Source organism: Abramis brama (assembly GCF_963993115.1).
Source record: "Abramis brama genome assembly, chromosome: 17".
Lineage (NCBI taxonomy): Eukaryota > Metazoa > Chordata > Actinopteri > Cypriniformes > Leuciscidae > Abramis > Abramis brama.
Genome location: NC_139979.1, coordinates 21,795,513 through 21,815,267, shown reverse-complemented (window position 1 = coordinate 21,815,267; position 19,755 = coordinate 21,795,513). Strand labels below are relative to the sequence as shown.

Below are 19,755 nucleotides of genomic sequence, written 5' to 3'. Positions count from 1 at the left end.
ATTGTCACCTGAATATTTGATTACCTTTTGTATCAATTCTTAAAGCTCATCTGAGTCAGTTACAGTATTATTTATATACTGTATTATAGTATAAATTAATATTTTGAATTAGCTTTCATTTTTATATTTTCAGTTTTCATTTTATTTTTGATGGTATGTGCTTTTGTCACTTTAAAAAAAAAAATTATTTTTCTTTTATTTCATAAGATTTTTATTTTTATCAGTTTCTATTGCTTATTTTCAATTTATTGTTTTAGTAATTTTAGTGTTTCAACTTAAACTTATTAATTTCATTAGTTGCCAACATTTCTAAATTTAATTTAATTTAATTTAATTTAGGTTTTTAATGAAGCTTTTATTTTATTTTATTTTATTTTATTTTATTTTTTTGTTTTTCATTAACCAAAAACAATTTTAATATATTGTTTTCGTTTTAATTATTTTTAACAATAACAACAATGATGTGAGTCTCTGAATTTTTCAAGTACCATGGTTTCAGACCTCTGCTTTGTAAATGGCACCTTATTAATGTCATTAACATATAAATCAGCACCAGTCAACAAATTAAAAGTTTAATGAAAAATGACTGTACAATTTAAATTCACTCTTTTTTAATTATTGTTGCTATACACAGTGAAATACAGGACCTGGATATGCTTATGAAGATGTGTAATTGCTGTTAACTTCTCCTGCTCATCACTTTTGTCCTGTAGAGGCTGCATTTAAGAAAGCAGAATTGCAGAAATGCTGTCGCCATGGTTTCACACTGATTCCTATGAAGTTCACTTGTGAGGAAAGAGCGAAAAGAGTGAGCAAAACAGAAAGCAAAGACTGTGTGGATGCCTTCCGAGAGTGCTGTGAGTTTGCAACCAAGCTAAGAGACAAAAAGAGGAGAGAGGACCTGAGGAAAGGGCATGGCAGAAGTGAGTCATAAAAGTGCCATAAGGCTTTTGTAAATCAGGTGTGCCACAATCTGTGCAATGAAGACATCTGATTTTGTTTCTTACACAAATTAATTTATTTTATTTAATTCTCACAGCTGCTGATTCTAATGAAGATGAGGAATTCTTTGATTTTGAAATACAATCAATTCGCAGATATTTCCCTCCAAGCTTTGAGTTTAAGCAGATCGATGTGAAAGGAAAAGTAAGGTGAGTAGGTTCTCTGTCTATAAAGAAGGCATAGGCCTATATAAACGTTACATTTAAGTACATAAGACACGAGAGTATAAGGAAAAATGTGTTCACACATTTAACAATATCATACAAGTAAATTCATTACAATATAAAATGTTTCCATTGAATTTTCTTTGAAACAGTTATGATTTACAAAGTTCTTGTATACTGATGTAATTGCACCAGTTCTTTCTTCCAGACACACAATCCATTTACAACACTCTATCACAACATGGGAGATCCAGGCTCTCAGCTTATCTCCATCCCATGGTAATTTTCCCCTTTCACTGCTATCAAATTTAATGTAGATCCACCAACGAACTAAACCTTTTATTTTTATTGCTTACAGGATTTTGTGTGGCAGAGCCTGTTGACCTCCTTGTATTTAAGCCAGTGTTTATTTCCTTGAGGCTTCCCTATTCGGTCAAACGCTTTGAGCAACTGTCTATAGTTGTGGTGATCTTTAATTATGGAAAGATGAAAAGAGAGGTTTGTTTAAATGAAAGTTTTTTTAGAACACTGAGTGGCACTATTCACTGCACTATCATACCACTTTGACAATAATGACTGGTATATACATTTTCTAGTGCATAAAATGTATTATTTATTTATTATAAAAAATACAATTATAAAGTAATTAATTAATTTAATAATTATAAAATTATTATTTAATATATGAAACTGTAAGAAGTTGTTTACTTAATTTTTTTCTACTTGTCCTTTAAAAATTATTCATTGGTGTAAGTCAGGTCGGTGCAGTCATATTATTATTATTATTATTATTATTATTAATTATGAAATAAAACTAAATTGAAATAATCACAACAGTATTTGTTACATTATACATTGTAAAACATTAGAAGAAAAATTATTTCTGAGATTAACATATATTGTTATTGACTTTCCTGATCAGCTTGTTGTGCAAATGAAGGAAGTGGATGGTCTTTGTTCACCTGGGTCAGCATCTTCCTCTTCCACTGTCAAAATCAGTCTGGAGCAACAGTCATCTCAAACTGTGACTTTCCCTGCTGTTCCCATGGTAACAGGCCAAATCCCTATCATTATTGCACTTTATGAACTTGAAGAAGAAGAAAAAACTAAAGTGGATGCCATTCAAAAGATGCTCTTGGTCATGGTAAGGGGAAGGGGAATATCAAAATACTCAAATTTATCCCATATCTTTTTTGTTTTTTGGTTTTTTTTTGGAACAATTGGAGTTCAGTGATTCTAAAATCTATCTTTTGTCTTTCTCTTCATGTCTCAGAATGAGGGAGTGGAAATGAGAGAAGAGCAGACTTATTTTATTAATCTGGCTGGTGAGATTGTTAGCTATCGTTTGATTGCCCTGTTCGCCCAGATATACACATATGGTGGCTGTGTTTTTTGACAAAGTTTGTATATGGTAATCTCAACGTGTATAAAACCTGAACTCTGCTCATCAGGTAGAAGTGACCAGCGCTTGTTTATTGATGGATCTTTCCCAAACAGCACCGTTCCTGAAACGAATGTCAACATGTTTGTCAAACTAGAAGGTCAAATTCTCAATTTCTGATATTGCTTATTTATTATTATCATTATTTATTTGTCAAGTCAAACCTAATTATATACATATCTAATTATATATAATTTCTATTTTATTTTTATCTTTTTATTTTTTTAATGCAGAAGAAGGATTTGCCCAGTCCACTGCTGTTCAGTTACTCTCACCATCCAAAGTGGAAAATATGATCCGGGCACCGAAAGGCTGTGGAGAGCAGACTATGATCTTTATGTCTCCAACTGCTTTGTCAATCCGCTACCTGGACAAAAGTCAAAAATGGCTGGAACTGGAAGCAGGCTCCAGAGACAAAGCATTAAATTTCATTGAGCAAGGTTTACTGTATGCCCAACACAATCTCATGACAATTTGTAACTATTTGACGTTTTAGATTTGTGGCTAATTCATATGAATTCATACAATCTCATTCATACATTTTCGTATGATCTGCTTACGCCCCAGTGATGGGTGTGTATACTGGTGGGGTTAGGATGGACCTCCACGCTTACTTTTTCTGAAAGATCGTAAATTTTTGTATTCATCGTACTAATTCACAGTGACGTGCACAGACACAAGGTTGGGGGGTCCGGTCAAGAGGGCCCTTCAACCGATGAGGCTCTGTGCATGTCCCTGCTAATTCATATAAAATTGGCACTTTGTAACTTCGTAACATAATTAGGTTTTCCTGTGAGATTACAGTAGGTTGTTATGCCACATAAGAAATTAAATGGAATCTGGAAAAAAAAGTGAAGGTGAAAAAATAATGACAGAATTTTTGTTTTTAAGTGAATTTTCTTCAGTCAGCATCAAATATCCATCACAGCCCTGTTTGCATTAACAAACAAATTAAATATAGCGTCTTTTCTGACTAAGGTCTGTGATTTAACACAGTTTGATTGCATCAGGCTGTACCCTGCTCTGACTAAAAGTTTGTGGTGTCACATTTTATTCTGGCAGCTTATGAACGAATTTTAACATTCAAAAAGCCTGATGGATCCTATGGAGCTTGGCTTAACTATCCGACAAGTACATGGTAAGTTTGCATTTAAAAATATGCAAAGTCATACAAATGTTTTATGCAAATCAGCAACACTTGCCACTTGCCAGCAGTATCAGATGGATTCTCACTTCTCATAGGTTGACTGCGTTGGTGGTGAAAGTGTTGTCTATTGTGGCTGATCGACAGATAGAAACTCTTGAACAGCGAGGAACAACAGAACGAATGATTTCACAGGAGGACATCCGCCAAGCAGTCACATATCTGATTGGAACACAGAGCTCAGATGGGTCTTTCACTGATGCTAATCCAGTCATACACAGGGAAATGCAGGTCTGAACGTCTCCCATCATTTGCCAGTAAACCAAGGGGTTTTGCAAAAAGCTTTACCCTGTCAAACAACATGTCAAACATTGCAAAATAATATAAACAGGAATTGCATTCCTGTGGTACTGCAATAAATGTGCTGATATTCAGTGTTTCTGTTTAGGGAGGTATCGGAGGAGTTGAACAAGATGCCTCTTTAACAGCTTTCATCACGATAGCCCTCAAGTATTCTCTCCCTTTCTTGGACAGAGAAACAACCGATGTGGTAAGAACCATTGATTGTATGATTTACACTGGCCTCAAGAAGTATTTGGACACGTAAGCCACAATCTACGGCACCATTAAGAGGATATGGTGATGGAAAAAATGTGTTTTAATGTTTTTGCGTTAAGGGGAATGCTAAAGCATATGCATATCTTTTTTCCATGTCCCTTTAGGGGCTATGTAAAAAAAAAAAGTAAAAATGTGAAAATGTATTTGAATTATATAACTAAATATCAAAGCAAGTGGCACTTTATAAAGGAAATATAGCACAGACAAATCTTTTCATTAAAGCGTTTCGCAAAAAAAAGAAAAGAAAAGAAAAGTTGGCTAGATTTCAAAATATGAAACAGTATCAAAATAAAGACAAAAAGTCTCAGACACTTTTTAGTTTTCAAACTTTATAGAATATGTTTATTGTTAATATTACACCAGTGGTTATTCTGCTAGGACATCTGAGAAAACTTGGGGGGGAAATGACTTCATACATGTTTAAATTTGCTTTTGGTTGGTAAAAAAGCAGTTGGTTTCATATTTTGTATGAAATGCAATGAAATGCAAATGAAACATTGTAAAGTGAGACTTAAGTGTCCAATACTTTGTGGGGTCACTGCATTGGAAATGCGTGACTCTGGCTACATTTCTGCAAAACCTGAAATGTGTTGCTCCTGGAACATTTTGCTGCACTTTTCAAGTGTCACGCTCACAATAGTTACTAAATAGTTATTAATTACTCGCTGTAAGCAATAAAATGTAAAAAGTGCCTGTGGGTACATTTTTGTATGATGATACTGCATTGCTTGTAGCACATTTCACAGCAGTTTCAATGTTAAATGTCCAGTGACTAGCGCTAAATAGTCTGTTCAATTCTCTCATAAACAGTTAAATGCGACTGTATAAATTGTATTACGTGGTCAACGCACATATATTGGCAGTTTAAAAATGAAATGTCCATTGTGTGGAGCAAAAAAGGTTAGTGCTCTATCGTGTTTGAAAATAACGTACCATCTACAGTACAATGTGAATACAGTGGTCTTACACTATACCCAAATCTGTACTCGTGTTTCACGGGGCTCATACCCAAGTCCTCCACATCATAACTGCAAGGCTGTACCAGGTGGGCTACCAAGCATGTTTACTGCAAAGCTATAAGCCTACACATGGAGTTGGTTATGTGATGCAAACGTCAAAACGCATTGCTTTACAAATCATGCACTATGGTAAGTGTAGCTATCTATTGTGCAAGGAACTGGTTAAAAATGTATCTTTATTACTAATAATTTGCCCCTGTAATCATAATTGGAGTGAAAAGGAGCAACAGTTGTTGGTGTTTTACTGCCTCTAGTGTTCATTTCAGCTGGAAACTGCAGTGATATGTGTGTATAGGTACTTTTTTTTTTTTTTTTTTTTGCAGTTTTGCAGTTTTGCAGAAATGTAGTTAGAGTTACATATTTCCTATTAGCTTGGATTGACAGAAAGCCTGTTAGAGACACTAATGAAAGAATACAAAGTTTTAATAAATAAAGGAAACCACATACTATCTTTTAATGCTCACTAGGAGAACAGCATCTCTCGTGCCACCGCCTTCCTCCTTAAACGGGTTGATGATCTTAAAAGACCTTATGCGCTATCCATTACGGCGTACTGTTTGTCTACCTGCCTCGCTGACCAAACTCAAGCAAGGTCAGCATGGAGCAAACTCAGAAGTCTTGCAAAACCAGGTATCATACCAAGTATTGACTTGTTTATGGAAGTGATCATGACTTTAATCATTTATTTTAGTCATTCATGTATTTCTGCAAATTCTTTCCTCTCACATGCTCAACTGAACCGGTAAGTGGGAGAGTGTCTTGTGTGGCAAGATTATGACCATATGCGACTGGTAAATGAGGCTAAAAGTTCCCGTGTGCCCCCTGGAATGGCGTTAACAGTAGAGACCACCTCATACGCTCTCATGACTGCACTAAAACAGAATGACTTAATAACAGCACATGCTGCCGCATGCTTCTTGTCTTCACAAGAGAACTATGAAGGAGGATTCAAATCAACACAGGTGAGCCTAATGATACTGGATAAAACTGTATGTATGTTACTCTAATTCCAAGGTTTTCGAAGAAGGAATTATAAAATGAGAGCACTATTTTATACCATTCAAATACACTTTAGGATACTATCATCGCTTTGGAAGCCCTCTCAGAGTATGCACTGAACATACCAGAAACCCCCATCACTACAGTCATTGCACAGTTCACCGTTCCAGGAAGGTCTGAGATGGAGAGGCTGCAGTTGGACAAACATGAAAAGAAAGTTGAAACAGAATTAAAGGTAAACAGTCGAGCCTGTAGCTGACTAATAAAGAAAGATCAGCTATTGCTGTTTAAAAGTTTATGAATCCCAGTGGGACAGCTACTATTGGTATATAAATGATTGTAAAATCTTTGATATAAAAACCTCAATTTCATAATAATATAGACATTTCAAATTGAATGAATGTCAGAATTGTGCACAGTGCGGCAATTTTAAAACATAAATAAATGTATTATATAGATTAGATATGACAGGTTCACTTTATGGGAAATCGTGTGAAATAGAAATAAGTCATTATTATTCTTTTTAATGAAAAATAATTCATGTTGGTTCAATATTGTGGGTAACAGTGTAATAGGGACAGGGACCCAAAACACTGACATAAATTTAACAAAATGGCTAAGGAGAATGACAGATTGAATTCAAAGTTCTGTCCTAAATCCAAAATACTGTTGCATGACAAACTCATATACCTACAAGACTGGGGTTGTATATTCAAAAGAGGAAATTGAGGAGATAATTTGGCCTGTTGTACTCCAGGTGTCACAGTAAGTTCACATGTTCTTATAAACATAGTTTCACTATGACTTACAGTTATCTTAGTTTTCTGTTATTTTTTTCATTCTGACCTGTTTATCATGGTATAATTTTTGTCTTTTCAGAGACTAGTAGGAAGAGGAATACATATAAGCATTTCAGGAGAAGGAAAGGCTAAAATGAAAGTAAGCAGTAATGAAAAATAAAAATATTTCCATATTGTGTATATACTGTATATATATTTCCCTTTTGAATGTAAATCAATACTGCGTCATGGCTTTGATGCTATGGGAATGAATCTCCATGACCGATGTCTTCAGGAAGTCACTTGTCTGTTTGATGGGAGTCAGCAAGGGGTCTGTGGTCAGGGGTCAAGGGGTCTAATTTGTAATATTATTTCAAATATTGCTGTAACTTAATAAATGCTGACCCCAAATTTTTGAACGGTAGTATATATGTATTGAGGTTATGAATATATATATTTTGTTTTGCTACTGTAGGTGGCAAAGGCTTATTATGCTCTTAAGGAAGAATCCAACTGCGCTGATTTGTCAATAAATGTGACCGTAGAGGGAAAAGTGGAATACACAAGTGAGTTATATTAACTTTATTGATATATTTATATCTAATTTATGCAGATTATTATGTATAATATACACATATTATCTCACTGAGTAATAACTGTGTAATTATTCTTACAATTGTTTTTTTAATTTTTTTAGCTGAAGTAAAACAAACTTTCAATTACTATGAGGACTATGAACAGGAAGAAGAGAGGAAGGAGGAGGAAGATCTCCCCCATTCTGGCATTGAGTGGTTTGATGCTCGCAGCAGACAAAGAAGAGACACCACTCAAAACACGCAAAATGATGTGGTCTATACGGTGTGTGTCAGGTGAGAAAAAAAGTATTCTGACAAACATCAATCGTAGCAATCATAATCTGCTGTTTTGAAGGATATTATCATAATCTTGTTATAATCATAAACTATAGTATATCATCACCTGTCTTCTCTCACAGGCACACACAGGGGAGGAACCTCTCTGGAATGGCAATTGCTGACATTACTCTACTTAGTGGCTTTGATGCAATCAATACAGATCTGGAAAAGGTCAGCACTAATCTTATTTAATGACTTTTGAATTTATGTGGCATTTTGAAATTACTTTAATTTTTTAAATAAATAAATAAATAATTTAAATGTGTGTGGGTGTGGTTATCAATCTCAGGTTAATTATTAGCGCCAGCTGTAATCACTTCCCTTTCCCTTTATATGTTCAGTGATCACTGTCTCATGTGGTCAGATCGTTCTGTAATGATACAGAGACGGATGCTGTTGGAGCTTCGTAGTAGATCGCAGAACAACAGGTCCGTCATATACTGACGCTTTTGAAATTTCTTCAATATCCGACGCACAGGGCACCCTTAGGCGTCAATATGAGACGCAGATAAATAGGAGTCTAGGAGGCGCCTCCTAGCGGTCTAACCCTAAACCTACCCCAGACCTAAACCTACCCATAACCGGCGTCTCATATTGACGCTAAAGGGTGCCCTTTGCGTCGGATATTGAAGAAATTTCAAAAGCGTCAGTATATGACGCCCTAGGATGAGAATGCGTTGGGTCAGAGGACAAACACTCAGGTGACAAATGACGCAGGGACTATGACGGGCAAGCCGGTGATGGCGTGCAGTGTTCGGTGCTCAGGAATCCAGGGAACAAACAATCCAACGAAGGTGATGCACAACGAAGATAATCCACACGAACAGGACACGACACCGGGGAAGCCACAACGATCTGACAACATGAGACAGTGATCACTGAACATATAAAGGGAAAGGGAAGTGATTACAGCTGGCGCTAATAATCAACCTGAGATTGATAACCACGCCCACACACACACACACACACACACACACACAAGAGGGAGACAGTGGATTCATGAACCGTGACACTCTCAGCTCCCTTGACTGCAAGTAAGGCTGGGTTCACACCAAAAGATTTTTTACATCTTATAAGATTTTCAAAATGTGATAGACCACAAACATGAGGACAAAAAAATCTAGATTTAATCATTTTGCTCCTATAGTGTGTGTTGTGCCATGATGTGACAAAGACAGCACACCACACACAAACAGATTTTCAACCAGAGTCTCGACTGTGAACACTGGAAATCTCGCAAAATCTCTTGAGACTTCAGAATAAGCATGGCGGACGATATGCAGGATGAAACTGCGATGATAGTGTTTGGAATGATTTTCACAGAACACGTTGTATAAACATTCGTCCTGTTGCCACAAATCAACAAGCTGATCCTGCATCTCTGCTGTTCACATCAATTTCACTTTGTGCTGCACCATGACTGCGTTTGTTATGCTTCCGTCCATCATCTCGCTTTCTGATTGGCTATTTTTTCATTTCACGTGATAATCTCGAGAGCGTGCGCATGTTTGTCCTCAGGGTTCCCCCCTCACATCAGGATTTCTGATCTTAAATATTCAACATGTTAATTAATAATTAATTATAACTTGTTATAATTGTTATGAAACTGCTCCGAGACACGAAGGTTGAGGATCCAAAAGCAGTATTTATTAAAAGGGTAATCCACAATTGTAATCCACATCCATGCAAAGGTCATACACAAATAAACAATGACTGAGGTAAACTGGGAAATCCAAAATGCCAGGCAAAAAAATAAAAAACAAGTCATGGGAAAACCAGGATACAAGGCTCAGAGATGCAGTACCAACAGACATGCAAGATCTATCAAGGAGTGACTGATAAACCAGGCTTTATATAGGCAGGGATAGCGAGATGATGCGACAGCTGAATGTAATCATGGATGATCAGACTGGGCAGTGAATTATGGGTAATGAAGTCCTTGAGGGAGTAAAAATAGTCTGGGGTAGAGTGCCCTCTGGTGGCAATCACGGGCACTCTAACTGGTGACTGTGACAATAATTAACTATAAATATTTGGATCAGTTAATTTAATGAACTTAATGTAGCAGAATTAATATTACAATCAATTAACCTGTTTGTCCAGTGAGTGTCCAGAGAAACACTGAGTGTTAATTGTTGATTAGGGACAGCATTCTTATGAGCAAAACAACAAACAACCTTAAGTGTGATACAAACAAGACTTTATTAACTACATTAAACGCTTAAACTAATCTACACACACATACATACATACATACAGTTTACCAAGGGATAGAGAGCTGAAGCAGATTACAGGAAAGCGAGAAGTTATAGTATTATTTGAAATTCAGCAGATCAACAGCCTTGAGCAAACCATCAGTTTTTAGTTCCAGCACACCCTTTAAAAGCCGCCCGATGTTCAAAAACGGCCCAACATTGCGCAACGGCCGACCGTCTGCTTGGTGTGTCCTGGCCTTTAGATCAAATCCATTAACATTGCCATTCATTATAAAACTATTTATATTCATTTTAAAACTATTTTGAGAGTTGTCGTGATTGAAATAATCATTGAAAATGTGTAATTCCCGTCTTTATCCTATGTTTTAACATTTATTTGTCTGTATCTTATGATGGACTTAGTGGTCTGCATTTTGCTTTCTTCTGTTGTTTAAATTTTTCTCTTATTTTCTGTAACATTCTCTCCAACAGCTGAAAGACCTGGTGGACAGATATATTTCTCACTATGAGCTCACACGTGGAAGAGTGCTGTTGTACTTCAATGAGGTGACATGAGCACAAACACACAGTCACAGTTTTGTACTAAAATGCAGTTTAAAACTATAAAGTTGTTTACAATGACTGTCATTTTTACAAATTTATTCTGGCAACCACAGCTGCCAAATTATTTTTGTAAAAACAACAGGATTTTTTTGTATAAACAAACTTAAAGTCTGTATTTCTTACAGTAAATCCCTGTAAATTTTACAGGATTTTTTTTACAGTGACCGTAATTTTTACAAAATGATTCTGGCAACCCAGCTGCCAAATTTTTTTTGTAAAAACGACAGAATTTTTTTTACAGTGTAATCATATCTCCCGATTATATAGAAAAATTCTAACTTGTCTCTCTCACCCCTCAGATAGATGAAGGTGAGACCTGTATAGCATTCGGAGCTAAGCAAAGTGTGCCCATTGGATTAGTTCAACCAGCTCCTGCTACATTTTATGATTACTATGAACCAGGCAAGCTATTCCTATATTTCAACTAAAATGTATTTTACAGAACCATAACAATTACACTTGTTGTTGATGTCACTTTTGAGACATATTTTTTTATATATAAATATTGAATAAGGGGGCATAATTAAAAAATGTCAGGGTGATACATGTAACACTTCACCACAGCGGAGATTAAGGATGAACACAATAGCGGGAGTTAACACAGGAATCAAACAGATGAGTAATAAAGGGTAAGTAATAAGTATGCAGGCATGAGATATTACGAGATAAGGATGTGAAACATTGGAGGGAAGCGATCCAAGATCGCGGAGATCACAAACAAGTAAGTATAACAGGTAAATCGAGTCTTTTCAAATACTAGGATTCACAGGAGAACTGAGAATAGCAATCACCCATTCATCCATACATATTCGTCCAAAAAACAGGGAAACAGGTAAATTTAGCTCAAATGGTATTATTTATTAATTTATAGAGAATTTTGAACGGGCCATAACTATCAACTCTGTAGCGGATAATTATATCCAAACTATAGTGAAACTATACGGTGACCCAGTAGTGCAAAACACAACAAAATTTAAAAAGCAAACTAAAGTTCACAACACAACTAAATCAAGCCACAACACAACGAAAACAAGCCACAACACAATGAAATCAAGCCACAACACAACGAAATCAAACCATAACACAACAGAAATGCTCCCGACCACTAGGGGGCTCTCTAAAGTTAGTTTTTTCTTGCCACTGTTCTATAGAGTCGACAGTCTTACAAATATATCAATACCTCAAAGTCTTACAAATATATCAATACCACGAAGTCTTACAAATATATCAATACCACGATTAGTTTTAACAGTATGGAGCCATTGTATATCGAAATTAAATGTTAATTCAAAGGGCCCTATCATATACCCGGCGCAATGCAGGTAGTTTTTTGCTAGTTTCAGCCTGACGCAGTTATCATTTTCACGTCCTGCGCCACGTTGTTTAAATAGCAAATGCATTTGCGCCCATCTGTGCGCCCATGGGCGTGCTGGTCTGAAAGCAAGGTGTGTTCAGGCGCATTGATGGCACGTTGCTATTTTGAGGCAACTGAAATAGACTGCGCCATTGACCAACTGAAACCTGGTCTAAAGGTTGCAATATTTTTTTTTTTAGTAATGTTAATAATGTTAGTAACGTTAGTAATGTTCGCCTATTGGCGGGTCCACTCTGTTACGTCAGAAACGAGGACACAATATGCAAGTAAAAGCTCTTTATTTATAGTCAATAATGATGATGATGATGATGATGATGATGAATAATCCGGGTGATGCAGGCGGTGGCGCAGGGACTTTGATGGTCAGACACGGAGTGATGGATGAAGTGCTGCGTGCTCTGATGAGTGATGACGTGATCCAGACATGAAACGTAATCCAACAAGACGCGAAACCGGAACACAGGAACTCAAGACGGGACACGAGGCACAGGAACAGGATCAGACAACACAGAGACTTCATGCAACGATCTGACAAAGGAGATGAGAAAGTGGTGAGCATTTATAGGAGATGAGATGAGTGGCAGCTGATGGGTGATTGCAGCTGGATACTGATCAACTGTAACGATCCGGACACACCCACTCACACACATGTAAACAACAAAGCACGAGACTAGAGAGAGACATTGGATCTATGAACCGTGACACACAACGCGCGTACACTCTGCTTATTAAACACACAGGGATGCGCAGCAGCACACAAACATGCCAAATCTATCTATAAATTACAGAAACGTCTGTCTGTCTGTATGTCCGTCTGTCTGTCTCTGTGTGTGTGTGTGTGTGTGTGTCATTCACATATCTCTCGAACCGTTAGTCCGATGGATTTCAAACTTGACAGGTGTCTCGCTACGGGCATGAGTAAGTGCAGTGCCAAGTTTGACATTGTTTGGATGAGAAATGCAAAAGATATTGTTAAATATATCATTTTTAGAAGGTTGTGGTTTAAAAATAAACATTCTGACATTAGAGGGTTGTATCGGTCAAAGAAGCCCCAAGAAGGTTGTGGTTTAAAAATAAACATTCTGACATAAACACTCTGTCAGCTACACTGTTTACTTCTGAATATTATGGTTCCAGAACGTGATAAATCCATTTTGATTAATTTGAGTAAAAATTTATTTTCTTTACCAAGAATGTGGCAAGATGAAAACCACTATTTTCTGTTTCAAACTTTCATATAGAATCTTTAGGTTATAATAACATAAATTCAAATTCAGATTTTGATTTTCAAATATTTATTATAAAAACTGATTATTTTTTCCCAAAAATGCAATAATGACACTTTTTTTTTAAAATGCAATTAATCCATTGAATCAATATAAAAGTAATTTTTTATCATATTGAAACTGTTGAAATCAGCCATCGCTAAGAAATATCTCCTGAACTTTTTTGACGGCGATCAGCTCACAAAAACTGATTTTGCACAGGCACTTTGCACTGCTCCCTGAATCAACACGCTTATTCATTTGTGGATGTAAACTGAATCTATATGTCAGCTATGCTGTTTACTTCTGAATATTATATTTCATTCTGGTGCGCTTAACGTTATCGCTACTGTGTAATAGTAGCCCTATGCTATTCACCAACTAAACATATCCTTTTCAATGCGTTCACATTCTCTTTCACGGCCATCATTTGTAGTAGCCTATTCACAAACTGTTTGCTCAAGTGTAGTGTTTTCTCAGAGTTCACTGTGTGCTTTCTACCATGCACAAATAAAAATGTCATTGAACTATTGCTGTGCAATTGTAACATGAGCACTCAAACACACCAAACCAACAATTACTAAAAACACACACAAAAACTGATTTTGCTCGGGCATTTTGCACTAGTATTAAAAATAAAAGGATTACAGTGTAAAAGATTATTATTGTGTACATAAAGATATGGTGGAATCCGGCTTGTCCCGTAGATAGCCTGCTCATGCGCTTTAACCTCACGCACGAGTAGATCCATTTGCGCTCTGGAGATGCGTTCGTTCTTTCCACTATCAAATTCCGTCATGTAAATAGCGACTCCGCCATGACGTGAGAGCAACTGGCATTTAAAGGGAATGGGAGATAAGACTCTGATTGGTTTATTGCACGTAAAGCCCAAAACACACCCATTACTCATTAAGAGAATAGAGACAACCCTTTTAGACCATGTGCCTGGCTCGCTGACCATTTTCGTTTTTAAACTAGCAAAAGTGTATTCAAACACGCCCTAACTGCACTTGCACCATGCGCTTTAGACCATGTGCTTAGTTAAAATAGGGCCCAAAATCACCTACGTGCATTATTGTTGTGGCTTGATTTCGTTGTGTCGTGGCTTATTTTCGTTTTGTTGTGGCTTGATTTTGTTGTGTTGTAAACTTATGTTTGCTTTTTAAATTTCATGGGTTGTACACTACTGGGTTACTGTAAAAAAAAACACAATTAATAAGAACAGTAACAAGATCAGAAGTTTAAAACATTAAATTCATAAGCACATAACACAAGAACACTTCTCTTTAAAATAACAACAAGACTTTATTGATTATTCTCATACATAAAACTAATATCTGACACATAAACAAATGCACACACACATTCACATGAGTTGCAGAAACAAAGAAAGTGAGGAAAGAATGAGTTTTAAGATCCCAAGTTTCTATCAACATATGCACATTATAAGACCTGACCTGAATGAACCATAAATTATTAATTTAACCATTCTATCGTTTCTTATGCAGGGTTGTTAAATTTTATATCAACTAGTGCAAAATGCCCGTGCAAAATCAGTTTTTGTGTGTGTTTTTAGTAATTGTTGGTTTGGTGTCCGTAAAAGAGACTGTGAACGCATTGAATTCAGGGAGCAGGCTAGGTTACTACAAATGATGGCTGTGAATAAACTATAATATTCAGAAGTAAACAGTGTAGCTGACTGAGTGTTTATGTATACCACAACCTTCTAAGTGCTAGTGCAAAATGCCCGTGCAAAATCAGTTTTTGAGTGTGTTTTTAGTAATTGTTGGTTTGAGTGCTCATTGTTACAATTACACAGCAAAAGTTCAGTGACATTTTTATTTGTGCATGGTAGAAAGCACACAGTGAACTCCGAGAAAACGCTATGCTTGAGCAAACAGTTTGTGCATAGGCAACTACAAATGATGCCCGTGAAAGAGACTATGAACACATTGAATAGGATATGTTTAGTTGGTGAATAGCATAGGCTACTATTACAAAGTAGCGATAACGTTAAGCGCACCAGAGTTAAATATAATATTCAGAAGTAAACAGCATAGCTGACTTACAGGTTCAGTTAACATCAACAAATGAATAAGCGCGTCGATTCAGGGAGCAGTGCAAAGTGCCCGTGCAAAATCAGTTTTTGTGAGCTGATCGCCGTCAAAAAAGTTCAGGAGATATTTCTTAGCGATGGCTGATTTCAACAGTTTCAATATGATAAAAAATAACTTTTATATTGATTCAATGGATTAATTGCATTTTGAAAAAAAAGTGTCATGAATTTATTGCATTTTTGTGGAAAAATAATCAGTTTTTATCAAAATCTGGATTTTAATTTTTTATGATATTATAACCTAAAGATGCTATGTGAAAGTTTGAAACAGAAAATAGTGGTTTTCATCTTGCCACTTTCTTGGTAAAGAAAACGTACTCGGTTACCTAATGTAAGAGGGAACGAGTATTGCGTATTAGCTTACGCTTCGGGAAAGTTCTCTTTCTTCGAGATCTGAAGCCAAAAAATTATCCTTAATTTTGCATTTATTGTCAACGCAGTGCAGCGGCAGGCAGACCAAAGCAAGCTGTATAAGCGTGCTCATTGGCTGCCAAGCGGCAACTGCTTAAGCCTACCAGTGAGCCCGGCGTGACGTCACACCCAATGAGGGCGCTTCGCGCCCTCCACACCCTTCTAACCGTCAAGAAGGGTGTGGCCAGTGTGTATATATTGAGGGCTCACAGGCTGAACTCTGGTTTTCATAGTCTGAAGCGCAAAAGCTCGTGGCGCGTCACGGCAGGTTACGCAATACTCGTTCCCTCTTCTAGAGAGAACCGAGGTTACATTAGGTAACCGAGTACGTTCTCTTACGAGAGGTTCTCTCGTATTGCGTAAGTAGCTTACGCTTCGGGAACCCATTGTCAACGCCGTGCGCGCCGAGCATCCAACACATGAATCCCAGGGAGACCGGGGAAAAACATAACGTTGAAACAGGTGGCCGGTCGGGCCAACACCTGTACTAAGCACTTCACTTCACATAAATGATAGAGCGGCATAGCCGGTCTGTATACATCAGTGGAAATGGTGTGGCCGGCAGCGCGGGCCCACACAGTGCATAAACACGTATAGGGAAAGGGAATAGAGCAGAAACACTGGTCTATTTGTGGAAAAGAATCCTTCCCCTGGTGCCAACCAGAAAATTAACCAGTATGTGGACATAGTCTGCGCATAAGCGACTGGGCAGCATACATGCCACTTATACTGATAACAGTTTAGCCTGCAGGGCGGGAACTTCCAGGTTATAAAACCTCACGAATGTAGATGGGGAGGCCCAGCCCGCCGCCATACAAATATCGTGAAAAGAAATTCCGCTGGACCAGGCCCACGAAGAGGCCATGCCTCTAGTGGAGTGGGCTCTGACACCCAAAGGACACTGCAGGTGTTTGGAGGCGTAAGCTGCTGCAATCGCGTCCACTATCCACCTGGACAGGCTCTGTTTCGAGGCGGCGAGACCCTTGGTGCGTCCGCCAAAAGAAACAAAGAGCTGCTCGGACCGCCTGAAAGCGGCGGAACACGTGATGTAAACTCTCAGCGCCCTTACAGGGCATAGGAGGTTATCACTGTCCCCGTTATCGGATATTGGCAGAGCCGAGAGGGAGATGATTTGTGCCCTAAAGGGGGTACCAATCGCTTTGGGAATATACCCGTGTCTCGGTCTGAGAATGACTTTAGAGTCATTTGGTCCGAACTCAAGACATGCAGGGCTAATAGATAGCGCGTGCAGATCCCCCACGCGTTTTACTGAAGACAGAGCTATCAGAAAAACGGTTTTGAGCGAAAGGTACTTAGGATCCACAGATTCAAGCGGTTCAAAAGGAAAAGCCTTCAGGGCCTCCAGGACCAAGGACAGATCCCAAATAGGAACCGAGGGGTGTCGCGGGGGAATCATCCGCCTGGCTCCTCTGAGGAAACGGATAATAAGCTCATTCCTTCCGATTGCCCGGCTGCGCGTCGTCTCAGCGAACGCTGCAATAGCCGCCACATACACTTTGAGTGTGGAAGGGGACCTGCCCTTTTCCAACAGCTCCTGTAGGAAGGAGAGCACTTGCGGAACCCCACATGTGCGTGGATCAAAGCTCTTAGTAGCGCACCATTTAGAGAACACAGACCACTTAGACGCATAGAGCTGTCTCGTGGAGGGAGCTCTAGACTGCGTGATCGTGTTCACGACCCCTTCTGGCAGGTCAACGGGTATCCGTTGATTACCCATGCATGCAGAGACCATCGCTCCGGATGGGGATGCCAGATTGACCCACCGGCTTGAGAGAGGAGATCCTTTCTCACCGGGATCGGCCATGGGGGTGAGTGCGACAGCCTCACCAGCTCTGGGTACCAAATCTGGTTCTCCCAGCGCGGGGCTATAAGGAGCACTGGGTGCTGTGTTTCCCTGATCCTTGTTAAAACCTGTGGTAACAGGGAGATCGGGGGAAAAGCGTACAGCGGGAGGCTGGGCCAGGTCTGGGACAGCGCGTCCTCGCTTTTCGAGAAAAAATTCGGGCAATGAGCGTTGTCTCTCGACGCAAAGAGGTCGACCTCCGCTCTGCCGAATAGGCGTCAGAGAAACTGGACTGTCTGGGGTTGCAGGGACCTTTCTCCCGGGGGAATGATGTCTCTGGACAGTCTGTCTGGACCGACATTCAGGTGGCCCGGCACGTGCGCGGCTCTCAGCGAGCGCAACGAGCGGTGAGCCCACACGAGAAGGCGTTCTGTCAGCTTGCACAGGTTCCTGGATCTGACACCGCCCTGTCGGTTCACATAGGATCAGTAGGATTCAGTGCTGAAAACGCAGCTCTGAGTCACTCTGATTCGAATGCCGCCGGAAGCCCAGGCTCTGTGAGGCACTCGGGCATTCAGCCAGCGTTGTAGCGGGCGCATACGTAACAGACCCAGCTGAAGCACTGCTGCAGCTGAAGCCATACAACCCAGCATCCTCTGAAATGTCTTGAGAGGTGCGGTGCTGCCCGGCTGGAAGGACGCGGCCAGGTGTCGAATGCAGCGCGCGCGCTGTGTCGACAGGCGGGCCGTCATTGCCACAGTGTCCAGATCCAAATCCAGAAAAGAGGTTGATTGACTGGGCACTAATGAGCTCTTGGTCCAGTTGACCGTGAGCCCCAGGCTGTCCAGGTGGCTTAGAAGCACTGTTCTGTGGGCGATGAGTTCGGCCTCTGACTGTGCTAGAATTAGCCAATCGTCCAAGTAGTTCAGAATTCACATTCCCCGACCCCTCAGGGGAGCGAGAGCCGTGTCCATGCACTTCGTAAATGTACGGGGTGTCAACGACAGGCCGAAAGGCAGGGCAGTGTACTGATATACCTGACCGTCGAAGGCGAATCTCAAGAATGGCCTGTGACGGGGTATTATCTGGATCTGAAAGTACACGTCTTTTAGATCGAGAGATATAAACCAGTCCCTCGGGCGAATTTGCGCGAGAATTTGCCCGGTTGTGAGCATTTTGAACGGTCTTCTCATAAGAGCCTTGTTCAAACATCTTAGATCCAAAATTGGTCTGAGAGCTTGGGAACGAGGAAATAACGGCTGTAAAAGCCCGACTTGCTCATAGAAGGGGAAACCGGTTCTATAGCCCCTTTGCACAGAAGTGTAGCTATTTCTGCTCGAAGTAGATATGCTACTTCTCCATTCACTCTCGTCTCGGTACGCGCCTGAAAGCGCAGGGGGCGGCGAGCGAACTGCAGAGTATAGCCCTTTTTTACTGTGCTTAGCACCCATTCTGATGCGCCTGGAATAGCTTCCCACGCTTTTGAGTGTGAAGCCAGGGGCAGAATGGCCTCCGGGCTCTGATCGCCGCGCGTCGCGGGCTCGAGAGTTCGAAACGGAGGGGTGGGCGCAGCGCGCGCGCTCTTGGTTCTTATATACGGCGGATCGCACGCAGCGATAGCTGGCCGTTTTACACACGGTGTCCCGGTGGCTTGGACGGGGAACATATAGTGTGAGGCGTGACGCGCGAGGGCGGCGTCGGGGCGAAATGTTCGTTAGTATGTGTGAGCGCTCGAAGGCGGGCACAGGACTTACATTTAAAACATGACCGGTCGTGAGAGGCCGTGTGACAGAGCGGGCAGTGAGTAGGTGTGGGCACGGTGAGGTGGACACGTGACCTACTTTTAACACTCGAGCGGCTTCTGCCTGCTTTGTGAGAGTGGGCT

General features: G+C 39.7%; 1 protein-coding gene across 1 annotated transcript in view; it reads left to right on the top strand.

The window, feature by feature from the left end:
• c4b (complement C4B (Chido/Rodgers blood group)) overlaps nt 1-19,755 on the top strand; it is a 68,446-nt gene that overhangs the window by 36,140 nt on the left and 12,551 nt on the right. Inside the window, exons 17-36 of the mRNA XM_084088708.1 lie at nt 714-923; nt 1,040-1,151; nt 1,375-1,445; nt 1,525-1,664; nt 2,089-2,310; nt 2,440-2,491; nt 2,618-2,707; nt 2,841-3,047; nt 3,670-3,745; nt 3,850-4,042; nt 4,200-4,301; nt 5,856-6,018; nt 6,136-6,350; nt 6,464-6,622; nt 7,267-7,326; nt 7,642-7,732; nt 7,864-8,035; nt 8,161-8,251; nt 10,768-10,842; nt 11,199-11,301. Coding sequence (XP_083944834.1) covers nt 714-923; nt 1,040-1,151; nt 1,375-1,445; nt 1,525-1,664; nt 2,089-2,310; nt 2,440-2,491; nt 2,618-2,707; nt 2,841-3,047; nt 3,670-3,745; nt 3,850-4,042; nt 4,200-4,301; nt 5,856-6,018; nt 6,136-6,350; nt 6,464-6,622; nt 7,267-7,326; nt 7,642-7,732; nt 7,864-8,035; nt 8,161-8,251; nt 10,768-10,842; nt 11,199-11,301 — 2,604 coding nt within the window. The remainder of the gene's footprint in view (nt 1-713; nt 924-1,039; nt 1,152-1,374; nt 1,446-1,524; nt 1,665-2,088; nt 2,311-2,439; nt 2,492-2,617; nt 2,708-2,840; nt 3,048-3,669; nt 3,746-3,849; nt 4,043-4,199; nt 4,302-5,855; nt 6,019-6,135; nt 6,351-6,463; nt 6,623-7,266; nt 7,327-7,641; nt 7,733-7,863; nt 8,036-8,160; nt 8,252-10,767; nt 10,843-11,198; nt 11,302-19,755) is intronic.